Genomic DNA, 26666 nt, shown 5'->3' on the forward strand with positions numbered 1-26666 from the left:
GTTTGAGATTTGCAGAGTGAGCAGACATGTATTGCCTTATGTTTGAGTGAGCAAGAGTGTTTAACAAATGCATCACTCAGTAGACCGATATGTCTGGCAACATGCAGCCACGCTAAGCTGATGTGCTTGGTTTTCTGTATTTTCTTTGTTAGTTTATTACAACACCCATGTACGCCTGGATGTCCCTTTTTGTGTCCAAGTGTGCAACAGTAGTGCTCTTCAGATTGTAACTAACCAAGGACCAAATAGCCTTTATAATAAATATTATAAATCTCATTGTGCAGTGCACTGAAGGAAAAAGTAGCAGGGCCTAGAAAATGAGCCAAAGATGTTGCAGATGAGCTCACTATTAAGTCCTCTAGCAGAAATAAGTGAGTGAATGATTTCAGATACAACCATAATTGTTATATCAGACATATAAATTACAGATACTTATTTCAGCTCGCATTGCCCTCCATATTTCTAACAGTGTGCTCAAGTGTTCTCAGGCACAGACGATAACTCATCTTCCTCTTAACAGTTACCTTTAAGTTTGCCCTTCTCGTTTGTATAAATTGTGCGACACAGTGCACCACTTTATGTTGATAAAATGTTAAGTAGATGAGGTAGAAGCGGGGGGCCTATGTGCCCTTGTGATAACGTGAATAAATTCCATTCTCCTTAAGTGTCCTTCAGAAACGCTTTAAATCCTCATGAGCCGTGCGGACTCGATCCTCTGTGTGACCCCCGCTCTGACCGAGGAAGAAACAGGAGAGGATATCTTCATTTGATCAATAGAGTGAGACAAAATGTTGAAAATGACATGGACAGAGGGTGGCATTACTGCACGTTCAATAATATTATTGATAAAGAACATTAGTGATGGCAGATGGGAATAAGTGTGACCAAGTCCATTGAATAAGCTAGCAGAGGTAATGGATGCTGGGATCTGTGATGTGGTTTGTATCTGAAAATTGACTGTAGCCGCGAAAGAGGTCTTTCCATGAAGAATCTGATGTGTTACTTGGACAAGCAGACAATTTAAAGGTATTGACAAATGTTACAAAGCTTTGTCGCTCCATAAATAAGAGTTGAGCTCATTTGACGTCACGTTAATGCACTTTTTATGGGGTGATGTTGAATTCTATCAAAGGTTGATAAATTGGTGTTTTGTTGTTGCGGTCAGCGTGTTCCTGCGGTGTGACATGTTTTACTCTTAACAAAGCAGAAACCAGCCAGCGAGCTGACATCTTTATTTGGGCGAGGAACACATCGTCCAGAAGTTGTATCAGACTTCAAACAGATCTTTTTACAGATGTATTATATCATTCTCTCTAATCTCCGGGATCTGTAATGTCTAGAGAAACACGGGTGATTGACACTAGGCAAGCCGCCAGTCTCTGACCTCACTCTTGGCTCCTAAGTGGTTATGCAACCTCAATTTGCTTCTTCCTCTGGGTGGTATCTGATAAGTGCTGAACAGTGTGTCTCTTGGCAGCAGAAAAGAGAAACGAGAAGTGAAGGCGAAAGCAGAGAATATAAAGAACACCTCCCAGTGGCATGGTTAGGCCACCTAAGATTAGCAATCAACACTTCCCCAGTTTGCTTTTAGAGCCGAAAAACTTTTTCTTATCACTTCATTCTTATCGTACAGCTTACATTTGTCAGAGAACTTGCACCAGGAAAATGTTATATCATGTTTGAAGATCAGACAAGAGCATTGAACCTAATTTCAAAGGCCAGAGAAGCTTTATTCCGGTTATGTTTGATACAGATGGAGTCAGCAGAGATCGAGATGTTAGATGTTCTACGATCATTTATCCCAAACCACGATCTGTCCCCAAAGTTAACCAGTTTAAAGTCACAGTCCTGCCTGCAACTCCAGCGCCATACAACTGTTTCATGAACTCAAAGAAACGTTGTGTCTGAACGTAGTCCCGACACAGAGCACCACAACATAATGAGGAAAGCAGTTAAGTATATACTAATGTAATTTCTAAGACACAGGATTGCTCAGTTGTTCAATGTCCCTTTGTAATTTGATGTAAAATGACAAATATTGTCATTTACTGTCCCCAGCTTGCTAATCATTTCAAAGCTCACTAAAACCACCCACCAGTGTAAGTGCGCTGTTCTTCAGAGGGCTATTAATGTCCAGAATGGAAGAGGGAAGTTATGTGTTATAATTATTTCTTAAAAATAGATATTTATTTTAGCAGTCATGAGTTTATAATTTTTGTCGTTTCAAAATGTTTAAATCTGGCTTTGAGTTTACTTTCAGTCAACCCTCAATAAACTGTCCCATTAGGAAGTTACGAATCAGCAAATTCATACGAATTCAGCCATTCTCTGCAACTTTTTCGCAAATTTGACCAATCAACCTATTTCCCCTCGTGGGTGTCCATGTGTACATCACCAGATATTGATCTTCATAGGTCTGCAACGTTGTTTAAACATCGGAGAGTATTGTCTACTGTGCCTTTAAGATATCCAGAATGCTGCATGCTATCAACAGACAGCTGCGGACTCCGGACTCGATACAGTGAATCCATAATAACAAATCCAATCCTACATGTCTGCTTGTGATTATTTGTTTATGTTGAAAAGCAAAACTTAGCTGTCCACTTGGCCACTTCCCGGTGCCTTTAACTTTCCACCAAACAGAAGCTCTGTTACAAATGTGAGTCAGTGTTGATCTCAAAGAGTGTCTGTACAGTAAGATAGTAATCATGTCAAGTGTAGCACCCAAAATAACTTATAGAACAGCTTCAATGCGACAAATACTGTGTCGATTCTTCTTTGGGCATATGGATAGCAGTGAAACAGGCACATGCAGTGCAAAGTTACCATTCCAAAGCCCTTTAGTTTTATTAAGTTTTACATCTTTTACTTTCATCTTGACTCGGAAATTGAAGTGATGTCAGAGAACAAACAGCTCGATCAGACAATAGATGGCTTCATTGCAGCATTTATCCCTGTCACTGACAGAGGATGTGTCATTATGTTACACACAGATCATTGCAACTTGCATTGATCCTTTTTCAACAGTCTGCTGTGAAATCAGTCATTTTAGGCCACAACAAGTTAAAGACCACAAAACCCTGGAGGGACTGAACAAAGACTTGTTAATTAATTTTAGGCTTATAAGAGGTTTATTTTTTTATTTTCTAAGTGTGTTAAACACTAATCTAGTTTTCATTAAGAGCTAATGGGATCCAGCAGTCCTAAAAATCTAACAAAAGCAGCACAGACAGATCACACAGGTCACGGTGTATGATGAATACAGATGTTCCCTATCTGGCTAATGGGCTAATCTCTCCCTGTGCCAAACCTGTGGTTTATTACAGTGTTGTCTGTTGTTATATGATGTTCCACTAGATAGTAACATGATAGTTGCACATCATTTTCTTCAGCTTTATCTTACACACATCAAATAAGAAGCTTGTCAGGTTTATATGAGGCTTTGCACTGCGAGGTGGTTTGTTGGTGGCTGATGAGGTTTCTCTCCTTGTTTTTGGTTCAACAACTTCACATAAAAATCAAAACTTCATCTGTTCCCCCATTAACTTTGAATAATAGCTTGGTGAACAGTCAGTCTGAGTCTAAGAATTACATTTCCACATCAGTTATATAGAAATAAATGTTCTCTCTGGGGACCTACAAAGTTTAAGCAGCTATAAAGCGTTGCTTTTTTAAGTCATGTTTCTATTTTCTCTCATATATTCTTGAGGCGCAGACTTTCTTATTGTCCAAATATAACCTTATAAATTCAGTGTGTGTGCGTACAGGTTTGCATGTGTGTCCGCAGTCAGATTTGCAGAACAGGGTCAAAGATTAATTGCTGATATCTATGATGAGGCAGAAAACCTGCTGTTCTCCTGTTTTTGCACAGAGCACACGCCCGACAAGGAAATGAAAACAAGGCTGGTGTTCTTCAGACAGGAAATATTAACATAAAATTACCAGAATGGGCGACTGCAGCTGTGTCACACAAAAAAACCCAAGGACACAAGCCCTGTCCAGTTTAACCTGTGATTTTTGTACATTTGCAAGGCTGTGTTATTGTGCCATAAAGTCATTAGTGTAATGAGTTAATTAGCCTCATCCTGCAGCCCTGTCCTATCCTTCTCAGCCCGAGATTACAGAGGAGCATGACTGGGAGAACAGTAAGGGTTACATTTATCTCCATTAGGTTTTACAGACAGGTTCGCTGAAATGACAAGCCTCCTCAAAGGCAATATAAGGCTGTTGACCTGTAATGTCGGGGTCAGAGTGTGTGCTCATGCATGTTGACAGTCGAGCCTGACCCTCTGTCATGGCTGCACTGAGCATGAACGTGCATGGTTGGTAGTCAGCAATGCACAGACAAACAATCTGCAGAAACAATATCTCAGTGTAAATTAATTCTCACTCACATTAGCAGGATCATCACAGATGCACAAACACAGACAGCAGATGGTTTGTGACGACAGTGTTTTTTTCTTGCTTCCAAACACTAGAATCATTATTTAAAAATGATCTGCTATTCCCGTCTCTCTGCTGATTTAACAATCTTCATGTGATCACAGATACTAACTCTTTTATATGATTTTTTTTAGATTGGATTTGGCACAGCTGACCAGACTGAGTAGCCGAAACAGAGCTTTGTAAACCCCAGCTGTGACTGGGTCATTTTAATTTCACACTTTGTTGCCCGTGTTACCCCTTCTCGCCCCTTCACACAGCACAGTGAACCGTCTGGCCCTGTGACCATCATCACAGTCAATATGTAAATCTGAAAATGGTTCTTAACATCTATCATGGTGTTGGTTCTAGGATAGATCTTCCTATGTTCCTTTATCAGACAAACTTTTAGTCAGTGTATCAAGCTCGACCGTCAATCAAATCGCCAACTGTGACAACTTGATTGGAGCTGCTCGGCCAGCACTTAAGCTGCCAACCCGTCTGGAAAAATCCTCTCTCGTTTGGTACATGGGACCATGTGAAAATACATGGGGGGTTGAGGGACAGGAATGAAGGAAGTCTACATTTTAGAGAGAGCGAACGATTGTCTTTTCACTTTCTTATCCCCGATTGATGTGTGTTTCATTCTTGCCTCATGCAGTAAATAACATTATATTTTTGGTCATTGGTGCTGTGTGATAACAGTTGTGCCATTAGCATATCAAAGTGAGACCATGGCCGTGTCTGAAATCACACTCTCATTCACTACTCCCTCCCTCCCTGAGTTATCTATAGTGGACTGTATTGTGAGCTCATCGGCACAATAAAAAAATGTACTTGCCGTCTCGCCGGACGCCGATGATGACATCATTGCTGTCGCACACATAAAACGTGCAGCTCAACGCCGGCTGGGGATCAATTATAAATAACAGCATGAATTTTAGTGATACAATATTACAGTGGGCGTATTTTCACAAAATAATTAATTAATTATTTATAATACATAATTATAGAATACTGTTAATAAAATAAACCATATGTTCACAACCACAACTCAGTTATTTATTTCCATCTCTTTTAACACAGCTCAAGAAAATGTGAGAACATTTTAACAAATATATTAGAAACAAGACACAAATGTATCAATTTCATTTCAATTTTGTCAAGTAAATTGTACCTATGATGAAATGACACGTCACAATAATAAACCCATTCAGAAGAATTAGACGTGTCTCTCTCCCATCCAGCTGCAGCAGCAAAGCTCTTCCCGCTGAGTCCAGTTAGGCCACATTGTCGTCGCTCCCTGAAGAGAATGAAATAAACTGATAGATGATATTTCTCCAGAGCTAAAGTGACACACTGAAATTAATGCATTTGGCCCTTCTAGATGTGGCTGAATGCTAGCAGCGCGGCCAATGGCATACACAAGAGGGCTAAAGGCTAAAGTTAGCGAGCTGGATCGCCAGCTGTGATTGATACTGTAGTCGTGTAATGTAACATAAAATTCACAACTTATAACGTGGATAAGAAACTGGTTAAACAGACTTCATGACCAAAACTTAAAATATAGCAAAATTTGTGCGTCAGACCAAGCTAGCTGCGCTCCTCTCCTCTCCTCTTGACAGTATATATTGCTTGGTTAGTGATCATTGGTTGTACACTAGTTTTAACATTGCATTGTGGGATACAGTGAGTCCACTATATAGGGTATAATAATTCTCAATCAGAATTCAGACAGCACAACACAATGATGAATTCCCTATATAGTGTCATGGGTAATTTCTGACACGGCTCATGTTACTTAAGCAGTAGCCATTTTGGCAACAAGCAATGGTATGGTAAGCCTAAAGCTTGTGTGACAACAACACAAGTTTAGTCATAAATATAGTGAAGTTATAGTAATGTGTATTATAAAGCTCTGACTTGAAATAGCAACAAAGCAAAAAAGGCTTTAGCAGCAAAACCTTTAAGTATAAACACTGAGGAAGGGTGTGTTTTATGCACATTGTTATTTATTTATTATTTATTGCAACACACTAAATTCTTAAAGCACTTTTTGTTATAAAGGAAGGGCCTTGCTTCAAAATCGAAGTGAACCATAAAGTTCAACCCACAATAAGTAGTGTTCTGGTTCTAACTTGAACCCTAACATAGATAAGTTCCACCCTTCACACATCCTCTCTGTTACTCTGCACAACTTCCTGATCTGACAGCAAAGTTCAATCACATTGATAGCTTCTATCATTCTCAGGAAATCCTCCCAAAGATGAACCGGAAACTGTTGGCGTGATTTTGATCTGCACTGACGAGTTATGACTTCAGGATGGCCTGAGATTTCACTTTACACAACCGGCAGAAAAGCAAACAAACACATGTTACATCCGAGGAAGCGAGTGTTTGTTGTCGGTCTCAGCTGCAGCACCTAACAGTGGCTTTGTCCTCTTCACCACACAATTTGTGTACAAGACGTCCTGTAGTGCAGATGAATCTTGTTATTCTCATAGCCTCTCTCTCTGCATCCTTGAGACTTCCATACTGCTGATAACATGCTATTGGGACACATATAACATCCATGGCATTATATGCATCAGTGAGAGAGAATAAGAAATCTAATTAAAAAGTCATATCTGGATTTGGTGGATGTTTGGCGGATCTTAAAGGCGCAGCATTGATATCCAGGACAACTGTGTTTGCATATTGAATGCACGTCTGAGGCGGCAGGGTGTAAACTAAACTAAAGATAATCTTTGTCAGACAATAGTAGATGAAGTTTTACTCTATCTTCCTTCCTAGAAGACTCCTCTGTGATTCAGTCTGATGCTTTACAGTTCAAAACAGTGTCAGACACTCAAAACTTAGCAACATACAATTCATTTTCTTTAAGAAATTCAATCACTGACTTGACTTGACTGACTGATGAATGAGGGTTGCCCTTGAGAAAGTTATCTTCCAATTTTTTACTTTTATTGTATAATTTGTCAACTCATTCTTCTATTTCACATTTGTCATGACTTACATGCCTATTTTGACAAATTACTCCTTATTTGAAAGAAATGAGTGGACCGCCTGCAGGCTGTGGCCAATTTCAGGCTTCACTAGAATTAACTGCAAAGTCACAGGCTACCTTTAATGTGTAAAAAGAAGAAAAGAAAGATAGAAATTTAAATGCTCCTGCAAAAACTGCAATATTGATGTAATTGCATTTTACCAACAGAACTTTACTGTGCAAGTTGGACCTGGTTACAGACACAGAGGCAATACAGCTTGTTGTAATACAAGAGAAGGAATAGTGATCTATCCATCCATTTTGTTTTCCTTATCCTGGCTTTGGTCGCGGTGGAAGCAGGCCCAGAAATTCCTCTCCCCAGCAACGTTCTCCAGCTCCTCCTGGGGGATCCCGAGGAGTTCCTAGGCCAGGCGGGATATATAATCCCTTCAGCGAGCTCTGCTCTGGGTTTTCCTACCAGTTGGACGTGAACAGATAACCTCCAAAGGGAAGCGCCCAGGAGGCATCCTAATCAGATGCCCGAACCACCTCAGCTGGCTCCTTTTGATGTGAAGGAGTTGCGTCCGAGCTCCCTCCCGGATGTCTGAACTCCTAAGCCTATCTCTCAGGCTGAGCCCAGCCACCCTGCGGAGGACACTCATTTCAGCTGCTTGGCTCATGACCAGAGGTGAGGGTTGGAATTAAGATCTCCACAAAGGTCCGGTACAATGCCTGCATTACTGCTGAAGCTGCACCATCCCATCTGTCAATCTCACGATCCATTTTACCCTCACTCATGAGCAAGATCCTGAGATACTTAAACTCCATTGCTTGGGGCAGTACCTCTATCCCCACCCAGAAGGAGCAATCCACCTTTCTCAGGCTGAGAACCATGGCCTCAGCCTTGGATTGGCTGACTCTCATCCCAACAGCTTCTTTCTCAACTGCAAACCGCCCTAGTGCCTAGGTCACAGCTTGATGAAGCCACATCACCCACAAAAAACAGAGATGCAATTCCTAGGTCCCCAAACCAGACACTTTCCTCCCCCAGTAGCACCTTCAGATCCTGTCCACGAAAATTACAAACAGAAACGGTGACAAGGGACAGCCCTGGTGGAGGCCAACACCCACTGGGAACATGTTTGACTTGCCAAGGATGAGGACAATGCTCTCGCTTTGGTAATACAGGGACCGGATGGCTTGTAGCTGCGGCCCCAGTACCCCATATTCCTGCGGTACGACCCCCTTACCTCTCGCACCAGCTGTGGTTCCTTCCCTGCCAGAGAGTTGACCCTGTCCCGTTCCAAGTGCCAGTCTGCACTGCTGGAGATCAGCTCACCTAGGTGCCCAACCCCCACGCCTCGTGGATGGTGATTTATGTGACACTTTAATTCTAAATGTTGGCTTCAAGTCAAAGCCAATAACATTGTTCTCAATGCACATTAGTCAGAATGATCTCTTAAAATTCCCTTTAACTAACAAACCAACTAATCTTTGACATACAAAAGTACAACTTTTTCATGTCATGTTAACTTTGCCATCTGGTATGGTATCATAGCATATATGGGCCTCCACTTTACTGTGAATTTCTCCAGAAAACTAGAGCAGTTTAATAACGAGCAGCAAATTTGCATTTGATAACTGGTCTGACGTACTGGGATAGTTCAGCTCTCAGGTTTTAGTCAGTTTGTGCTGTTACCACACGTGTGGCTGCGAGAACGAACAGAAGATGCGGTTGACCCTGATAACAGCTGAGCTGCAGGAAATATAGAGTCTGCTGATAGGACAGGTTTCAGATTCACTGCCTCTGCAATTCTTGCTAACCAAGAAATGTAGAAACCAAGAGATGAAGACGCAACATTTCCCACAATTGTAACTACTTCATATGTTGTATGTATTTCTGTTTATCTCTTTAGAGAAAAGTTTTTAAAGCTGGTTAATGTGCAACTTGTCAGGATTAAGACTAGCAAGGTGAATTCCAATGCAGTTTAGTGTTTGTAGCTGCAGGACACACATGCAAGCATGGATGTATCAATAGAGCTGGATAGATCTAAGATTGCACCTATTTAGTGCAATAAGAATTCCTTGCCTAACTCATGGGCCAAGAAAGTTTCTAGCTTCTGCATTTACCTCTGGTTAAAGTGGCCCACTGAATATTCATAGTCGTATTTTCCATTACATTTATTATTATTTACATTATGATGACATCACTGATTTTTTAAATCTCCTCTGTCACTTGAGCACAGTTGTGCAAATATAAAAACTTGCATACAAAGAGTCATTATTGACCTCAGTAGGTTGGATTTGTCCTGTCAACAGTTTTACCAGAGGTCTATTATATAATTGTGGCAAAATTAGAACCAAGGCTGAACGGCAGCATTGTATCTGAGTCACTATAATACACACATGGCACAGACAAGCAACAAGACTACGAGCAGAATCACAAGATATGTTATGTTATGTGATCAAATATCCCCAAGTTCATCTACATTATTTAATGTGGTTGTTTTAGTCTGTCAGTGGGGTTCAGTTGTATTAATTTGAGGCTGTAATAAAAAGTCTCACTGGGCTCTTACAGCTGATGGTGACATCTCAGTTCATTGTTACCAGTTTTGCATGTGTATGAATCTGTGTTTGGATGGTGTTACATTCTAACAGTGAGAAGTGACTGAGCTTGTGTTGTGTGTATCCATTCATCTTTTTTTCAGATTAAACACTGCCAAATTAATAGCAATCCATCCTCTTGAGTGTTATCACTGAAACATAAGTATCCCATCACAACTGTTATCCTCTCTCCCTCTGTCTCTTCATTAAACACTTCTCGTCACATTCCTAGCTCGTGGCTCCAGCAGACAGAAACCATTCAAGACTGCAGCTATTCATACAGGCTGGATGTCGGCCAAAGTTACGGCTAATAACAAATTCAGAGATAGTGATTGGTTTCCAATCTCTGTCTTTGGCCCGGAGGGGGGCAAAAGTTGACTTTTTGTGCAATTAATAACAGTAACAGAGGTTTGAAGGTGACAGAGAAAAGGCGGGGAGTCGTTAGAGGAAGTTGAAGAGGATGTTAGAGTCATTAGTGGCTTCCTTAAGTGGCATTCAAAGAGAATGAAATCAGCGCATGCCCTGTTTATTCTCACATTAATCAGTGTAGAAGTGGGAAAAAACAAAGGACTGTAATTCTGTGGATCAGCTCAGTTGGCCCATTTACAAAGATTTGTACACTCTTGGATATAAGAGTTCAGAGTTTAGCAGAGAATATTAACACAAACTCTGTGTAACTGGTCGCATGGATCGAGTACAAAGTTTGCAGTGTGCTCAAAGTATGGTCTGAAGAATTACATAATCCTGAAGAGAAAATGTCTTGTGTCCTTATTTCTATTCCATAAATTTTAATTGGTGTCTCAAATTTCCCGTACATGGTTAATATCGTGGGCAGCCCCAGGATTGCTCCCTGGATGCGTCTGGTCCATCGCTTTCCATCAGTTTGTTTGGAAGACAAACCGGTAGCTGTTCATTTATTTATATGTCTATTAACTGTACCACCATCACCTGACATCTCCCACTGCCTGTGGCCATTAACAGTAAATGAGACAACACAATCATCAGGATTCAAGTGGGACCAAGAACCAAGAGCACAAACACCATGAGGCTGTAGAAATGTCTTAAACTATTAGAAAGGTTGACACTCTGGCGTTATGTAAAGGAAGATGGATTCTTATTCCCCTCTGTGCTGACTGTAGGCCTACTGGGACTTTTTTGCTAAATTGGTTGAATTTGATTTCACACTAATTAAATCCTCACAAGGACAGTAATGCATTACTTTTCTTCCCAAAGGGTTAAACAAAGGTAATAATTTAGCTCAGGCCTTGAGTGTCTGGGTCACACTATAATTCTGCCTTAAGAACCAGAGTTAAGGCAGAAACCCTAAATTTGGTTTAACTGAAGAGGTTGTGATGTCAAACCCAGCATTAAACCTTTGACCTTCTCTGACATGTTTAATAAGGATTACCCTCGACCAATAAAACAGACAAATAAAGTGACTCCCATGAGACCGAGACTAAGAAAAGCCATATTGCCCTCTCTCATTGCATGCAGTAGAGTCTACTGTCCCCTGACATGGACATTACTTTATCACCATTATTTCCATGTCAGGAAATGTTTTATGATTTGTGGTGGTTAAATTAAGATAAGTTCCTGCTCGACAAAATAACATGGCTTGTAGAAGTTCTAAAATATTGAGATGAGTTATGTTTGCACACTTAAGATCCTGTGTGATTTATTGCATGTGCTACATTGGTCAGAATCCCATGACAACATTTTTAATTTATCTTTTGTGTCTGTTTAGCTGTGTCTGGAAGCCGCAGTCCAGTTGTTTAATAGTACTGTGAAGTGTTTTAACAACCTCTTCCTCTGAACTTTATCAGGGGACAACTGAATGAACAATGACTCGTCCCCCTGCTCAGTCTATATATGGTCTTTGAAATAATAATAACACGGTTTCTGTTTATCTGAACCATACGTAATACCAACGTTAATACTCCCCTTTTGAAACAAAAACACACTTTCCTCTGTAGGTCAAATAGCGTCAGACTTTTGATCTTCGTGTACCCTTTTGTTTTGTGGTGGACCTCACCCACAGTCCCCCAGGGCGCATTTACCACAGAACCAATTAGTGGTTCAGGCTCTGGATTAATCCCAAGGGGAATGTCTTTGTTCCAATCAGTTAAATAACGATATGATTGTCTCGGACTATAATTCCTTGAATCAGAGATTGAATGGATTAGACATGGCTGGACAGTCAGCATTAGAGAAATACTTTTTCATGTTGTTTATGCATCATCACATTCAATTTGAAATTAACTTTTGATTTATTCATTCATTGCCTGTAAAAGAAATGTAGGGGTCTGGTGAAGTATGCAGCAATAGGATAGAGCACAACATGAAGGTACAACACGCTAGGTACAACCTCCTGTTGGGCTCAGATCAAATCTGACCGATTTACAACTTTCATCAGTCATAAATATTGTGTTTTACATTTGATTGCCTCAAGGCCTTATGATATCCTCCACACTAGGCATTTGAACACACATTTCAGACTGAACAATTGGACTGATTTTTTTAACCAGACGAAGAGGAGATTGAAGTTGAACCAGAGATAGAGGAGGATGTCTCAGAAATGGAAGACAACATTGATTTGGATTGGATTTTGGAAAACGTTTTCAATATCTATTCTTTGTATTTTCAAGGACTTGTTTGACACCTAATGTGAAATGTGTCCTGATTTTAAAAAATATATATACATATATATATAATATATTGCTTCCCCTTGTTCCAGTCTTAATGCTAGACTAAGCTAACCAGCTGCTGGCTGTAGTTTCATATTTAGCGCACAAGCACAAAAGTGGCGCAAATGTTTTCATCCAACTAGCTTAGCTTAGCTGCTAGCAAGGGAAACGGCTCTCTCTACTCTGTCTTGGGAGAAGATAGCTACCACATAACTCCCATTTTGTTCATGTTGGATGTAGCTAGGCCAATTGCTTCCCTTTTAGTCTTTATGCAATAACTGCTGACTGTAGTTTCATATTTAGCGCACCAGCACAAAAATATAAATATTTTCATCCAACTAGCTTAGCTTAGCTGCTAGCAGGGAAAGCAGCTCTCTCTAATCTGCCTTAAAAGATAGACTCCCATTTAAAGTTCAACATTGTATTTTTTCTGTTCTGGTCCTTTTTAAGGTGATAGCCAGACACTTTTGTTCACTTTGGACGTAGCTAGGCTAATTGCTTCCCTTGTCTAAGTGTTTGTGCCCTAAATATGAAACTGCAGCCAGCAGCTGGTTAGCTTAGTGCAGCATAATCACAAAAGTGTTCAATAATCTTTTCATCCAACTGGCTTAGCTGCTAGCAAGGGAAACATTACTTTTTTCATTTCCGTTCTGTTCCTTTTTGAGGTGATTGAGGTGATTTGAGGTAGCCAGACGCTATTGCTCACTTTGTATGTAGCTAGGCTAATTGTTTCCCTAGTTTCAGTCTTTATGCTATGGCTGTAGCTTGATATTTAGCACACAGATGCGACAGTACAAAACTTTTTATTAAACAGAAAGAAACAGAATATTCTTTTAGTTGTGTTTTTTTTTTTACAAACTTTGTGGAAAATGTAGGCTACCTGTGAAGCAGCTTGACATTTAAGGGAACAAGTGTGAGGGAGTGTTTATGGGCTCTCTCATTTCCTCTCTTGTTCCTGAAACCTTTCCCCATAGAACAATGCCTTCAAGTATTGTTCCTCACACATTACAGGAAAAATATAGTGAGGGGAGGTGGGAGGCCAAGCACAGGTCGGGTCATTGGGTCAACATCCCAACTTTCTATGAAAATGAAAACTGGGAATCCAGGAGGGGATGGTGTTGATGGAAGACAGATTTATTTTGACAGGGTTTGCCTAAACAGAGCAGTGTACAATATTTAACTGTGGACACGATTTAAGACAGTTACAGGGTTATGTGAGTTGGCTCTCTCTGGGAGTGACAGGATACAGGAAGACAGATGTCATAGAGTGAGGAAACCAGTTATGATTAATCCAACACACAGTCTCCCACTTTCCAAAACAGGCCTCAGGACTGAAATTGGATTTACATTAGATTCAGTGCTTCAGGTAGCTCTTAAACAGAACAAACCAATGTGAAGTGACGACTAAGGACACATGCAAAGCCTCTCCATAATCTTTAAGATAAGCATTGCAGAGTGTTGAAAACATAAAGACCTTATCGGGGAGTGAGGTGCTACATGTTAGAGTCGTCTTGTACGTTGTGCAACAAATAGGGCCACAAGGGTCACATGACCTCAGCAAATTTCCTGTAAATCTTATAGGTGGAGAGATGTACTTCTTCTACTTCTTATCTTGGGTACAAATGGACATTTTAGCCCAACATTAGAGCTAAAAAAAAAAAGATCCAGAGGTCAACAAAACATGTAAATACAGTTGGAGGTTTTGAATATCCATATTGACGGAAAACAGGCAAGATAAGTTGTGCTGCAACATCCAAAGTGTTTAATTGTGTGTGCCATGAATATTGATAGCATATGTAACGCTAATGTGCTTTGAATTTAGCTGGAATTTCCCATGAACTGAAGAACAGAGTGGATGTATCTTGGTCAGGAGAGCAACATGAGTTTGAACCCTTCTAAAACCCAAAGGCATAGCAGGAGGAAATGCATGCATCTGAGTTTGCTTTAACTTTTAAAGTAAGCATGAGATAATGGCTACATGAATGCTGAGTATTGTAACATCTCTTGTGGGATTTGTTCCGCGTCTTTAGTTATATGGAGTCCTGTGAGAGAGCTCAATGTGAAGAACATAGCCTGTGGTGTCCGTATTTATTCAAGGTCTTAGCTCTGGAAACAATCATCACTTCCTTCAGTATACGGCGCCGCACACACCTGGACACACAAACACTTGAAAGCGCCCTCAGGGATCTAAACTCACCTTCTTATCTCAAGGCCCTTTTATGATTCATGCTCTATTATGATGCTTTTATTATTCACACGCCCGGCCCGACCTCCCACCGTACTGTATTTCAACTAAATTGCCTCTTCTTGTGATTATCAGGGAATGAACACCGAAATCAATTCACAACTGCTGGGGGAAAAACTGTTTATCCATTGATGAGGGGTAATATCTGAAAAAGCACTAATCATTTTTCCTCAGTTATTTAGTGTGTGACAGCATGAAGCCTTACAAACGCAAAGACAGTTGAGCATATGACGAGGACAGTAATGCAGTAACACGGTACCTAACAGTGTGGATATTATCAGGGCTCTCTCTTTGAATGGGATGATGTGGTCCTTAACCTGCTAACTCTTTAAGTGCACACTCAGCTTATGCATGCATACAAACACTTATGTCTATACATATTAATAGTGATGGTTGTGCTGACTCAGTGCAACCAGGGCTGAAGCACAAACAGGAGCACAGAAAAAACACTGTTAGCATTTATGTTCCGACACAGGTCTCCTTCCAACGAGTAGTTGCATTTCAGTCTGTGCAGAAACTTTGTGAGCTTTAAAGAAGTGCAAATTTATCCAAAAATGTTTTCTATACTTTCAGTATAAGTTGACAGTTTGTTCATATCTTGCAGGGTACACTTTCAGGGCTGTGCATGCAGATTTATAATAGAAATTGGAGGGATATTTTCTATTAAACCTTTAGATATTCATCAATGCAGCAGCGCATAAACACAATTTATTTTTATTCCCTCTGCAAGGACTCGACTACTTGCTTTTTGTGTATGCTCTCATTTACATTTTTATGCTGGCATGGCAGAAAAAACCTATCAACCTTACATGCCAAGGTTGCGTGAGGACAATGGGAGATGTAATAAGTCAAACTTCCTTATAAATCAAAGACTATGCACTGAGGGTGCTTTAACTTGCCAGTTGGATTAGTTGTGCATCCAACTTTCTCCTCATTTTAAAAAGACTCACAGAAAGATTTATTTCAGATGTGCAATGAGGGAAGTCTGGATCTGATTAAAACAGCTACATTTTTTACTTATTTTAACTTTTAAGTACGTGCACTCTTAGCTGAGTGTGTATAAGAGAAGCAGAAGTCCGGAAAGTTTGTGCATTTTCTGAAAGATGAAGAAAAAGTATTTTCTTGTGTCTGCAGCTCTTGTCACATGCAGCCCTGCAGCAGCCGGCTGCAGGGACAATGTGTTCAAACTCTCAGGAGCTCTCAGCACCCTCTGCAGGCTGGCTGTCTGATTGGCTGAGCACTGACCATGATGTCATCACTGCACGTTATAAGGGCTCTGACAAATAGCCTGGGAGACACATTAGAAGAAAGACGGCTCAACTGAGGGACTGAGTGAGTGAGACACACGGAGATCAAGAGAAGCAGACAGTAGACAGAGAGACATGTGACTGTGATACTTTACAGGAACTAAGTGAAAAGTGACATTTCTACTTTTTATGGGAGGCAGGAGACAAAACAACAACCTGTGGAGGTTTGTACTTTTATTTGTGTGTAGCTTGTTTAACATGTTTTATTTGCTGTGCTTGCTAAAGCCCAACAGGTTTCTATTAGTTTGTTTTAGTGGTGTTTGTGCTGTTATTTTAGTTATTTTTCTGTGCAGATAAACACAACTAAAGACTTATTAGTAATATGTTTATAGTATGGTTTTATATGCATAACTTACTTATTTGATTCTATGTTTTTCTTCTGTTCTTAATAAGCCAGTTTTAAGGTTTAAAGTGTGACTCTTACCTCCGTGTGCATGTTTGTGTGTGTGCGTGTTATCCACATATGATCTCTTCAGATGGGAAGTACAACCCCCCCAGTGTTCCTCAATGTGAGCGCAGCGATGATCAACTCGTCATCAGAACAAGCTGCGAGTAAGGAGGGCTACAGCGAGGCAACAATGATCCTGCTGGGCATGATCATGTCCTTGCTCGTCTTGTGCATCGTCTTTGGAAACATCCTGGTCATAACGGCGATTGCCCGTTTCCAGCGTCTCCAAAACGTCACAAACTGCTTCATCACATCCCTGGCCTGTGCCGACCTGGTCATGGGTCTCATTGTGATTCCTTTCGGTGCCTGTTACATCATCTTTAAGACCTGGCACTTTGGTAGCTTCTGGTGTGAGTTCTGGACTGCGACTGATGTTCTCTGTGTGACCGCGAGCATCGAGACCCTGTGTGTCATAGCTATAGACCGATATTTGGCCATCACTTCCCCCTTCAGATACCAGTCCATGCTAACCAAGTGCAGGGCTCGCATTGTGGTCGTGCTGGTGTGGGTGATTGCCGCCTTAATATCTTTCCTACCCATACACATGAAGTGGTGGATATCAGATGATAGGGAGGCCAAGGAGTGCATCGAGGACAGTAACTGCTGCGAGTTCTACACCAACATGGCTTACGCAATCACCTCCTCTATTGTCTCCTTCTACATCCCTTTGGTCATCATGGTTTTTGTCTACAGCCGTGTTTTCCAGGAGGCCAAACGCCAGCTAAAAAAGATTGACCAAAGTGTCGGACGTTTCCATAACAGCGACAACACCAACCTCAAATCTCTTGAGGCCAGCAACGGGCGCGGCCAGAAGAAGGCCAAGTTTTGCCTGCGGGAACACAAAGCCTTAAAGACACTGGGCATCATCATGGGTATCTTCACGTTGTGCTGGCTGCCCTTCTTTCTGCTCAACGTGCTGGTGGCCATATGGAAGGAGCTGCACAATGACCTCACCTTCAGGATACTCAACTGGATAGGTTACGCGAACTCTGCCTTCAACCCGCTCATTTACTGCCGCAGTCCGGAGTTCAGATACGCCTTCAAGGAAATCCTCTGCTTGAAGAGGAACCGCCTCAGTAACGCCGGGCCTGTTAATGGTTACATATACAGCCGGCACAGCTGGCAGAGCGAGCAGCAAGGGAGGAGTAAGGGCAGCTCGGAGGACAGTGACGCCAACGAGGGGTGTCTGGGGAAGGGAGCGGGGGTCTGCAGTGTTGTGGACAGATCAGTGGACCCTAATGGGAATTGCAGCAAAGGCCTATCGACTGTAACAACCGTCCTTTAAATTTGGAGCGCCGAGACTTGGGCGACCCAGACATGTTTACACTGCTATCAGAAACTTTTTTCCAATTGACTAATGAAGGTGAAGCCAGTCTGACCACTGACTGGTGACGTCTCTCGAGAGTGCTGGAAGACACTGAAATGTTCAGTTGAGGAAAGTATTTCTCGTTTCAACACGGTGAATAAATACTGTAGGTAGATCATCTTTCCACTTTGTTACATTTATCAAGTTTTATTCCAATCTACCTCATCACATCTGTTTCTTAACTGACTGTCTAAACAAGTTCACACTTACTCACTGTCCACAAGACTCTAGAGTAGTATCTTAACTGTTAATATGCTCTACTGAATGGTCTGTGCAGTATACAATCGCTTATCATCGGCTCTGGTTGAATTTGTGGACATAATCTTCTTGGCAAAAGATCTCTAAAAGCAGCCAAAATTGTCTTTTAAGTAGAAGTTGTTGGAGGCTGTACAGTAAATCCATTCGGGCAAGCCAAGTCGGCAAAGATCGTGAGTTCTTAATTCCATCAGTATATGAAGAATAAAAGGTCCAAACTTTGTGTCCTTTTCGCTTCGCTTTAAGAAATACATTCCAAATCAATCAAAATTATAATTTGGCATCATTTTGTTTCCTCTTTTTCGATGGATTGCTTTAGTGTTAAAGATGATTTACAACAGGTGTGGCAGAACCAGTCTCTCTCCCTCTCTCTCTCTCTCTCTCTGTGTCTCCTCACTGCTCAGAAATGCTGTGAGGCCCTGCTCTGGGATTTTACAGCCTGTTGCAGGGAGTTTTTGGTGCCAGCAGACAGAAAGCTAAAACAGAGATATGAAATTATCTACATCTCCCTGGTGAAAGCTGAGAAACTGCCTTAGGCCGTCCTCTGTAAGCCACACGATATAGCCGGCAAGTTTCTATATGTTGTATCAGTCAAATTCCATTATCAGCCCTGAGGGTATTTAATATCTTTAAGTGCAAAGCAGATGGTGTTAGAGATAATGGGTTTAGACCTTTTGACCTCCAATGATACATTTAAATGCAGATTTTTTTTATTCTTCAAATGCACAGCCTACCAGACATACCATGCAGTCCCCTTGGACATTAGTGCGACATGTAAACCAGTATTTGGAACAGATATAAGTGTAAGGCTTAGTCTTTTTTGCCCCCTCTATTCTCCAGTAGAAACGGTGACAGTCGTTGCATAAGCCCTGTTTATTTATCAGGTTTTGTGGTTGCTGTGTTTCAGTGTTTACTGAAACCAGAGAAGCCGTTTCCTTAGTCATGGCACAAGGGTACAAACCACCCATAATAATAAACAGTGCTTTGTAGTAGCCAAGTGATAACAAAGTTCCAGACCCCCGACGTGCGACTTCTCAGGCAAATAATCTGAGAGGAGAAAACATACACTGAGCAGTGCACCTTCGTCGCTGCACCCTGACATTTCCCAGAGTCTCCTCACTGTAAACGGATATGTGTATCTTTATGAGATCAGTCCACGTCTCCTCACTGTAAACCAATGTGTGTATCTTTATGAAATCAGTCTAACATAATAGGATTAGTAAGGAGTCCCTCAGCAGGGTCCCGGCGATGACAGTTTTTTCAGTCAGTATCAGTCGTCTACTTTAGATGCCGCTTGGTGTGTAGCCCCAGGAAATGCACATAGCCAGCTGAACCCAACCCACTAAACACGAATAAATTCATTATCCCCACCGTTTAGCTGGAGAATCAGATAACTCCCTCTTAAAAAACAACATTAGTACATCATAGAGTACAAAGCTCCCAATCTGCAGGTTGTGATGAGATCAAATTGGCCACCCTGAAACGGCTCTCTTTCTTATCACCCATCTTAAAATCACATTCTCTCAGGAAAGTCATTTTTTGACTTACGCAAGCATTAATGGATAGTTAGCTCTTAGCATGCAGGGCTTGAATTGGAGAATTCACTAACTTTAACACATTAAATGTCCCTGCAGGATCATTACGCTCAAGGGGAGCAATGACGGTATTGCTGCAGATGTAACCCCCCCCCCACTTTCCCCAGTGAGCTTGGCGTTGTCACGTGTTTTCTGATCGAAGTGACAGCATGCTAAATGTGGCTGCAGAAGGTGGGGGGGCAGGGACTCTGTGCCAGTCTAAATCGGTGTTAGTGACCTGTGTTTTAGTGCATGTAGCGGTGTCTCTTGAGTAAGGTCAGCTGACTCTGTCGAAACTGTGAACTTTGTTCCCTCAGAGGAATCTCTATGTACTGTACTGTATCCGTGGGTTTGTTCAGCCCTGTCGTCATAGGCCTTAGGAGTAGACGTAGCTGCAGTGTCATCATACGTCAGTGTTTGCCATGTGAAAAACAAGCTTTCCACTTTGTTGATCTGTTTTCTGTTTTTCTTTTTCATGGATTTACAGCAAAGCAAATGCAGGGGTCGAATGTCACGACAAATTTTGTCCAGGGGACTTTTTAAAAGTATTTTCACTGTACAGCGGACCCAAAGCACATAACAGATAAAGATTCAAGACCAGGATTTTCATAAAGGACTGTTGCATTATTTCACTTTCAAAACCGGTCAGTATTCAAAACATCTGTCATTTCTAGAAGCACTTAGCAATTGATCGTTTGCATGGATTATATGTATATATTTGTGTCTGTGCACTGTGGTGCCATTTCCTCTCAAAGTGATCTGTTTATGTCCAAGTTGTGAACTATATATCCACACTGCTCCCTCCTGGCAGCGGCCTCTCCTTGCACCTCAGCTGCCTCTTTCATTATACACCTTTAAGGAATGTAATCCATGTCTTCACCTCCTCATGCTATAGGACACGACCTGGTTATGTGCAATGAGTCTTGAATGTTTCGCTGACACAACGACATTCCAAGTACGGCTGATGGTTTGGGACCATATATCACGTCTGCCGATGCATTAAATTCACATTCAGTTCCCTGAAGTTAGCCCAAGGTTACTTATCCACTGACATACTTGTGCTAACTCTGCTAACATGAAAACGTCTTTTAAAGTTGGAATCTAGGAGCGGCCTAAGGGTATAATAAAATGTAGCACATGTATATTAACTGGTAAAGAAAATAATCTGTGTTATGCATTGACACATTTTACTCGATCAGGGCTGCTCCCATTTCCTTACTTGACAATGACAGCTCCCCATTTTGAACTCAAAGCAGCACTGTATAGCACTTTCATGAATCATTTGTACTTTTGAACAATTGAATCCACGGTTGAGTTCATGAACTATAAATAATAATTGGCTGGAGAGTTTTTCCTCTTCATTTGTACCACAATATTTTTGCGGAAGCGCCACTTCCTGTTTGCAACTCAAAACGAGAAGCAAGAATCTCAGCACAGATGTTGTTGCAGGTTCTGTAAAATTGATGCATGTGAATGTGAATTTTCTATGAGAGTTAAATATTGATTCAGAGGTCATATAAACCTATTACATGTGAAGCTTTTTTCATGACCAGAGTGAAAAAAACTCAGCTGAATGTTTACTAAATGTTTGCCAGCTATTTTCGCACAACTTTTTGTCACTGTTAAAGCTTGTTACAACATGTGGTGTCTCGTGATATTTATGAAAAAAAGCAAGTCAATGTTCTGTAACATTTGTATTGAAATAAATTATATAAATGTCACATGTCATGTCCTTAATGATGTGTCCCTAATGAGCATTAAATTGCTGAGTGGTACATTCTTTGTGTAAAATATAGCACATTAAAAAAAATGAGGACAACCTGAATGCACCAGTTAGGCACCATGAAAGCAATTAAGTCTATTCCAGTATGGGAACACCACTGATGCATGCCATCCAGAAAGAATGTGAACATGAGGGATATAATGAAAACGTTTGCACACGTCCACGCACCTTATTCTATCCCTCGAATCTAAAGGAGGTGGACAGCAGAGATGTATAGCGTTCTAAAAATGTCTTTATCTAAAACTTGAATGGAAAGAATTTTTCATGCTACATTGAACATGAAATATGTCCATCTGCTGAGTGAAGATTAAAAGCAGTATGGTGCATGCAGAAAAACCTGAGCAGAAACGTATATTTATATGTTAAGTCCTTCCATCTGGATTCAGTGGTGAACATAGACATTGGACACTTTTTGAAATGAGATAATGTTTTTAAATCTGTCACAGGACTGTTTTCCCTTTTCTTCATGTGACATAGCTGGGTGAAAATTAGGTCATTTATGAGCACATACTGCATGTGACAAGTCATAGCCTACTTTGTCTGTTATACAGCTGTTCCTATGTTTGCCTGGGTGGAACATACAGTATCTGTTGTTCACACTGTCACTGCCTACAGTTTCTAATTATTCACACTGATAAGTAGAGTTAGGGTCAATTAGACTGCTGCAATTGTTCAGCTAACTAGCTTACTACAATGGAAACCAAAGGTTACTTCCAAAGCAGTGTAAACTAACATTAGCAGCTCCTGTTTACTGGATAAAAGTAGGTATGAGACAGTTTTGCATTTGCCAAAACTAACCCTAACCCCCCATTTTTTTCTTATCTTGCACAATAACTAGCTCTTCACTGCTCAAAACAATGCTTAAATTCCTTTGAATGGATGATGAAAGGATGATTTTTAGCCCTAGTCTTCTTGTCTGATTGTAACCATCCATATTGAAGACCCTATTAGGTAGTTGTGTTAAAAATTAGTTATCTGAAAACAAGTCAACAACCGAAACATTTCACACCAACTTAATAAGCTAGCATTAGCTTAATTGACTAGCCAGCTACAGCTGATAAAATGAGCTAGCGACAGTCGACATTTTAGCCAGCAAAATCAGTGTTTGACAGCTACAAATGAGAAGCTTGGTCCTGTCTACCTACAGTTTATCAATGTATTTCAAATATTACTAATAATTCCAAAGAAAATCAAAATTTAGTAGCATCATCATTCGTGTATTTTGAGATCCGAGAGGTTCAAAGGGATAGCCACAGTAACCATTTGGGGAGGAGCTTAGCCAAAGTCAATTACAGAGACCATGCTTGACCTTTGATACTCTTAACCCTGCACAATCCGCCCTTGATGCACATATGATTGAATAAACAGTCTGAAAGCTAATACTCTGAAATCCTTATTCTCCTGCAGGTGAATTCCACAGTTTAACATCAACATTGAGGCGTCTAAAGTTTGAAGTTATCCACTTTTATTCACCAGAACAGTCAGTCCTTCTCTAATCCCTTAAAACTCCTACAGCGTCAGATTGTGGTTTCAGTTTAAGTCGTGTCAAATGCTCCATGTCTCTCCGGGGCTTAGACATGCGCTGAGGGCAATCCACAGGGATGTGTGCAGACATAAGTCTGAGAGATCTGCCACATGCTCTCTGGAGCGTGATGGCCAAATTTTAATACTGACAGAGAAACTGAAAGAAATTGTACCCTTTTTATTTTGCCAGCAGTCTGCTCAGACTTTGAATATCAGTCCATGCATGGTAATATCTATCATCAGGCTTTGATGAATCAGATCCTAAAGCGGAAGATAAAAATGCTAATTTCCAGCGTCTAGACTCGCCATGTCTGACTCACAGTTTATAAAAAAGTACGGGGGAGAGAAGTTGGTTGTTTTTATGTGAACAGACTATTTTCTCAGATATGTTAATCATGTCAGTGTCATGCATACAGAGTGTGAGCATGTGAAATGTTGTCCCTGATAGATCAATAAGTCCCCTGGCACTTTAATGACAGAGAGACCAAGGCACCACAATGTCTGCAGTCCCCTCACTCCCAAGAGCCTCACAAGCATGTGCGTGTGTGTGTGTGATTCTGTGTGCGTATTTGAGTGTGCGTAAGGGCATCCAAATCATAGCTTGTCGACTTCTGAAAAAAAATAACTCCACCTGACCTGGGGTTGTAAAAGCAAATGATGAACTCAAGAGATGTGCTTCATTCTGTTTTCAAGGCCAAAGAAAATGCCATAAAACACATCTTCAAAAATATTTGACTCCTCAAACATGCCATGTTCTGCTCACATGTTTGCTGCAGTATCGCTGTCTTGTAGGCTACATTGTTTTTACTGTTAAACCTATTTTTTTTCTCATCTGCAGTCAGCCAAATGTTAACTCACTGTGAGTGTCATTTCCTTTCACAGCTGATTAATGCTCTGTTCTGTGATATGAAATAGATCATAGTTAAAGAAACAAATCCAGGTTCTAAGCACATGCTTAGAACCTGGATTAGCAACAAAATGAATGACATATGTGATGTGAACCCTCAACCACATATGTCTCAAATGCTCTCTGGGACACGATGCTAAACTCTTCTTTGACTACTTCTTAAGGCCCAGGAAGTGCATGGTACAATATAATTCAGACGACATTACATAAGGGCAACTCACGGGGCTATTTAGTGAACTGCAGCTTGTGAGCTAACATTTAACATGCTAGTAAGACCCTCTGTCCCAACAGCTCCAGAAGCTTTATTTAATCTGCACAGTAGAGCTCTGCATGGCTAACGTACTTTTGTAGGCCAGTACAGCCAACAAAAAGTCCCTGACATTCACTCTTCTGTTGCTTTTTAACAAACAAAAATCCTTAGCTGTTTTGTTAAGCATGATAACCTCCACATATGAAAACCGCTTTTATGTTTTTTGAAGCACAAATGCAATCGCCAGAAGTTAAATGCTGACATTAGCTTAGAAACAAACTATACCGCTTTTAAATGATTTCAGTGTCATCCTTACTAAGTTTCAACATGATAAGGTTTAATGTCCAAAACAACATCTGCACTCACATTTAGCCACTTCATAGCAAATGCCTTTTTTAGGACACAAGGTTTAAAATGTATGAGTGGGTTTTCTGCTGATCTTACGGAGGCCATGAGCGGACCTGCATCCATACATTCATTTTAGGTTGTCTTCTCGAGATCTCGACTAATTTTTCTCTTCATCGCAAGATAACAACGCTGGTTTTCCCTTGATAACGAGTTCATTTCAGTTGTTTTCTTGTTATCTCTGGATAACAAAGCTTGTTTTCACGCGATAAGGGAATCATTTTGTGATGCTCTACAAAACAACAAACAATAGGCCAGTCACTGATATTACAGACCATGACATGCCATGCTGCCATTGCCCACACTAATGAGGGAAGTTAGACATGTGTCTATGTTTTTTTTGTGCTTTCGCAACTCTGGGGATATGAGTCATGATCATGTGACGTTACGATGGTGCAGTGTTGTTATCCAAAAAAGGTGGAGATCTTGATAAAACAACCAGAAAACAACTCGTTATAACAGAAAAAACAGAGTAAATAAAATGTATGAATGCATGACCTCTTAGGGCTTCCGTAGATTTTAAACACTCGGAGAAAACCACCAAAATCTCTAAAGTTTTTATTAACTACATTCTTATTTCAGGCATTGAATTTACAGGTTTTCGTGATCTCCTGCTGGAATTGTTTGGTTGTACATCTTTTAGTTAATTAAAAACAGCTTTCAGAGCTAACAAGCCTGCTGCCGGCGAGCCACCGGACATGAATAGATCCTGTAACATAACTGCTCCTCTTCAGTGATGTAACACATCCAATTACCTTCGATAGTTTCCCCCACTAATGACTCCCCAACTCTCCATTCCCTCAAATGTCAGCTCTTTCCAGACAGCTTGCTATTGGGCACTTCATGGGGATTCATTTATGGTAGCGATTCTGTTGAAATGACTTCATTTCATATGTATAACCTGGTCATTTTAAGCGCTGGTGCTGGTGTCATTCGGCTGTTCTTGTGCATGCTACTTTAGTCCATAAAAGTAATGACTGGAAGGTTCATTTGGCCCGTGGTGTCTTTATTCTCCCAGAGACCCGAGGAGGATACCGCACACGCTGCCTTTGTGTACATCATGTACGGAGCAGCTCCTCTGAACAGAACAGTGGTTTCCCATGATGACAAACGCATTCTGGCTTTGGTTCACAGGAGGTCAAGAAAGCTTTTCCTGTGAGTGTATACGGGTGGCCACACAGTCAACAGGGAGTGTTGTAATACTTAATATCAAGTGTCAGCCTCACATTATAGTTGTATTCATCTTCATCTTGCTGCTGATAGAGGATGACGTTTGGTTTCTATTTGAATAAATGGGAACATTGACACAGGCCAAAGAGGATGTAATAATAGCATTTATAATGTTCCTGCGTGTCCTTTTCTCTCCTAATGGCCCAATTATCTACAAAATAACCCTCATAATTGTCTTCCAAGTAATCAATTTGACTCTGAGCAAGCTTCAGAACATTGGATTCTTAATGGTAAGCTTTGTTGATCACTATTAAAACCCTTTCTAAGGCCACCTTTGTGCCTTATGTAACGCCGCAGTATCGTTCACTTTGGCTTAAATACAAAGTCCTGGAGGAAGATGAGAATATAAAGTGTTGTGTGCTATAGTTTGTTCTAAGCTGCAGGAATTGAGCCTTGATGAGTGTTCCCATCAAGCAGCACCCTCGCTGAATAACAGACTTTTAAAGCAAACCTGTAAAAAATGGAAACTTACATTTAACATGCCGTCTTTGTTATTACAACTCACAGGACCGCGCCGTAGCCCAGATTGATTTTTTGGGAGCATTTTGACAACATTTTGGCTGTCACTGACTGGAGACACAGGTGGCTTCTATTAGATGATGTTTGTCTTTGGAAATTTCACAGGTTTTACATCATCCAAGAGAATAACAAACACAGGATGGGATGATTGTCTGAT

The 26666-nt window shown here is 40.8% G+C and overlaps 1 protein-coding gene across 1 annotated transcript; it reads left to right on the top strand.

Annotated features, from left to right (window-relative positions):
• The first annotated feature begins 16265 nt into the window (after positions 1–16265).
• Positions 16266–21559, top strand: adrb2a (adrenoceptor beta 2, surface a). Its single transcript, XM_069670586.1, has 2 exons — positions 16266–16412; positions 16725–21559. The coding sequence occupies exon 2, from the start codon at positions 16725–16727 to the stop codon at positions 17979–17981; it is 1257 nt and encodes a 418-aa protein (XP_069526687.1). The 5' UTR covers positions 16266–16412; the 3' UTR covers positions 17982–21559.
• The last annotated feature ends 5107 nt before the right edge of the window (positions 21560–26666 follow it).

This window comes from Semicossyphus pulcher, unplaced genomic scaffold (genome assembly GCF_022749685.1).
Source record: "Semicossyphus pulcher isolate SPU_LCO1_2020_fin unplaced genomic scaffold, fSemPul1.0.p SCAF_2, whole genome shotgun sequence".
Classification (NCBI taxonomy): Eukaryota; Metazoa; Chordata; class Actinopteri; order Labriformes; family Labridae; genus Semicossyphus; species Semicossyphus pulcher.

Bases quoted from the DNA above. Each gene is read 5' to 3' on its own strand.
- adrb2a (XM_069670586.1), top strand. From the start codon at position 16,725: ATGGGAAGTACAACCCCCCCAGTGTTCCTCAATGTGAGCGCAGCGATG.